The 1,312-nt window shown below is 56.5% G+C and overlaps 1 protein-coding gene across 1 annotated transcript in view; it reads left to right on the forward strand.

Annotated features, from left to right (window-relative positions):
* Window positions 1-1,312, forward strand: part of TECTA (tectorin alpha) — a 23,590-nt gene that overhangs the window by 11,852 nt on the left and 10,426 nt on the right. Inside the window, exon 10 of the mRNA XM_010141031.1 lies at window positions 1,145-1,311. Within this exon, the coding sequence (XP_010139333.1) occupies window positions 1,145-1,311 (167 nt within the window). The remainder of the gene's footprint in view (window positions 1-1,144; window position 1,312) is intronic.

Genomic DNA, 1,312 nt, shown 5'->3' on the forward strand with positions numbered 1-1,312 from the left:
TGCCGTGAGTCTGCCAAAGCTTTTAAGTATCCAGGGTGGGGAGGAGGGCACGTAGACCCTGCTTACTCGGGGCAGACCCTGCTGTCTTTTTGTTGGGAGCTTGCGGGTTTACAGAGGTAGAGCAGCTTTTCTTACAGGATGCCAAAAGTATGAGCTCTCTTTACCCCACCGCTTCTCCTGTCTCTGGTGGATACCCCTTACCCACAGGGTGCTCCTCTGTGGCCAGGCTGGAAGACTCTCAACAGGAGAAGGGTGGTTTGGGAGCTGACTGATGGCTCTAACGGCGTTAGGTGGCACAGTCATACAAAGGGGGAGGGATGGACGTGCCTGAACCCTGGCAATCTGGGGCAGTTTTGCTGCTCTTTTCCCTACCGGTCAACCAAAGTTGGGCTTTGCCTTTGAAAAAGCTTTGTCAGGTAAAGCTTTCTGCCGTGAGGGGGTCAGCGCCTACAAAGCGCTCTCCTGCGCAGTGTACGGAGGGGAAGTTGTGGTAGGAATGCGATGTCTCATGAGCCCAAAGGCAAGGCAGCACTGCCCCACGTGCCAACAGTACGAGTGGCACTGGCTGGCAGAGACAGAATTCCCAGTGAAGCGGTTTCAAGGTGGTGTTTCAGGAGGCATCATGATGCAGCGCAGGAGCATTCCAGAGCTGCAGATGGTGTCTGACGGTGCTGTACGCCTCCACCAGAGGATGATTTGAATAACACTTGTTTTTAGCTGCTGCTGTAAACTTGTTCTTGGTGGGAAATCATTCATAATTCAGAAGCAAATGTGAAAATTCCCCAGTGTGGAAGTACACGGTGGGCAGGCAGCCCCCGTCTCTGCTGCAGAGGTTTGAGGGAGGCATCTGTTCAGGAGCCCTGGCCTCGGACCCTCTAAAATAGCAGGAGGAGGTGTCACTCAGCACGTGTCAGGACAGGATGGTGATGTGAGGAGGACAATGGCTGAGCGGAGGAGGGGTTGCAAAGGGTGTGGGAAGAGCTTGGTGGCCAGCAAGGTGCTGGGACTGTTTTCCCTCTAGCTTTTTTTACCCTGAATCAGTCGCTGCTCACCCTGTTCCCACCTCTAGCCTGTCCCCCCACCCTGTGCTGCCCTGGGGCTGCTGGAGCTGGGAACTCATGCCCCGTGTTTGTCGGCCCTGCAGCTCTCGCCTGCCCAGAGAACAGCCACTTTGAGGAGTGCATGAGTTGCGTGGAGACCTGCGAGACCCTGGCCACGGGCCCTGTCTGCGCAGACACCTGCACAGAGGGCTGCCAGTGTGACGAGGGCTTCGCCCTCCACGGCAGCCGCTGTGTTCCTCACACTGAGTGCG

Source organism: Buceros rhinoceros, unplaced genomic scaffold (assembly GCF_000710305.1).
Source record: "Buceros rhinoceros silvestris isolate BGI_N320 unplaced genomic scaffold, ASM71030v1 scaffold10968, whole genome shotgun sequence".
Lineage (NCBI taxonomy): Eukaryota > Metazoa > Chordata > Aves > Bucerotiformes > Bucerotidae > Buceros > Buceros rhinoceros.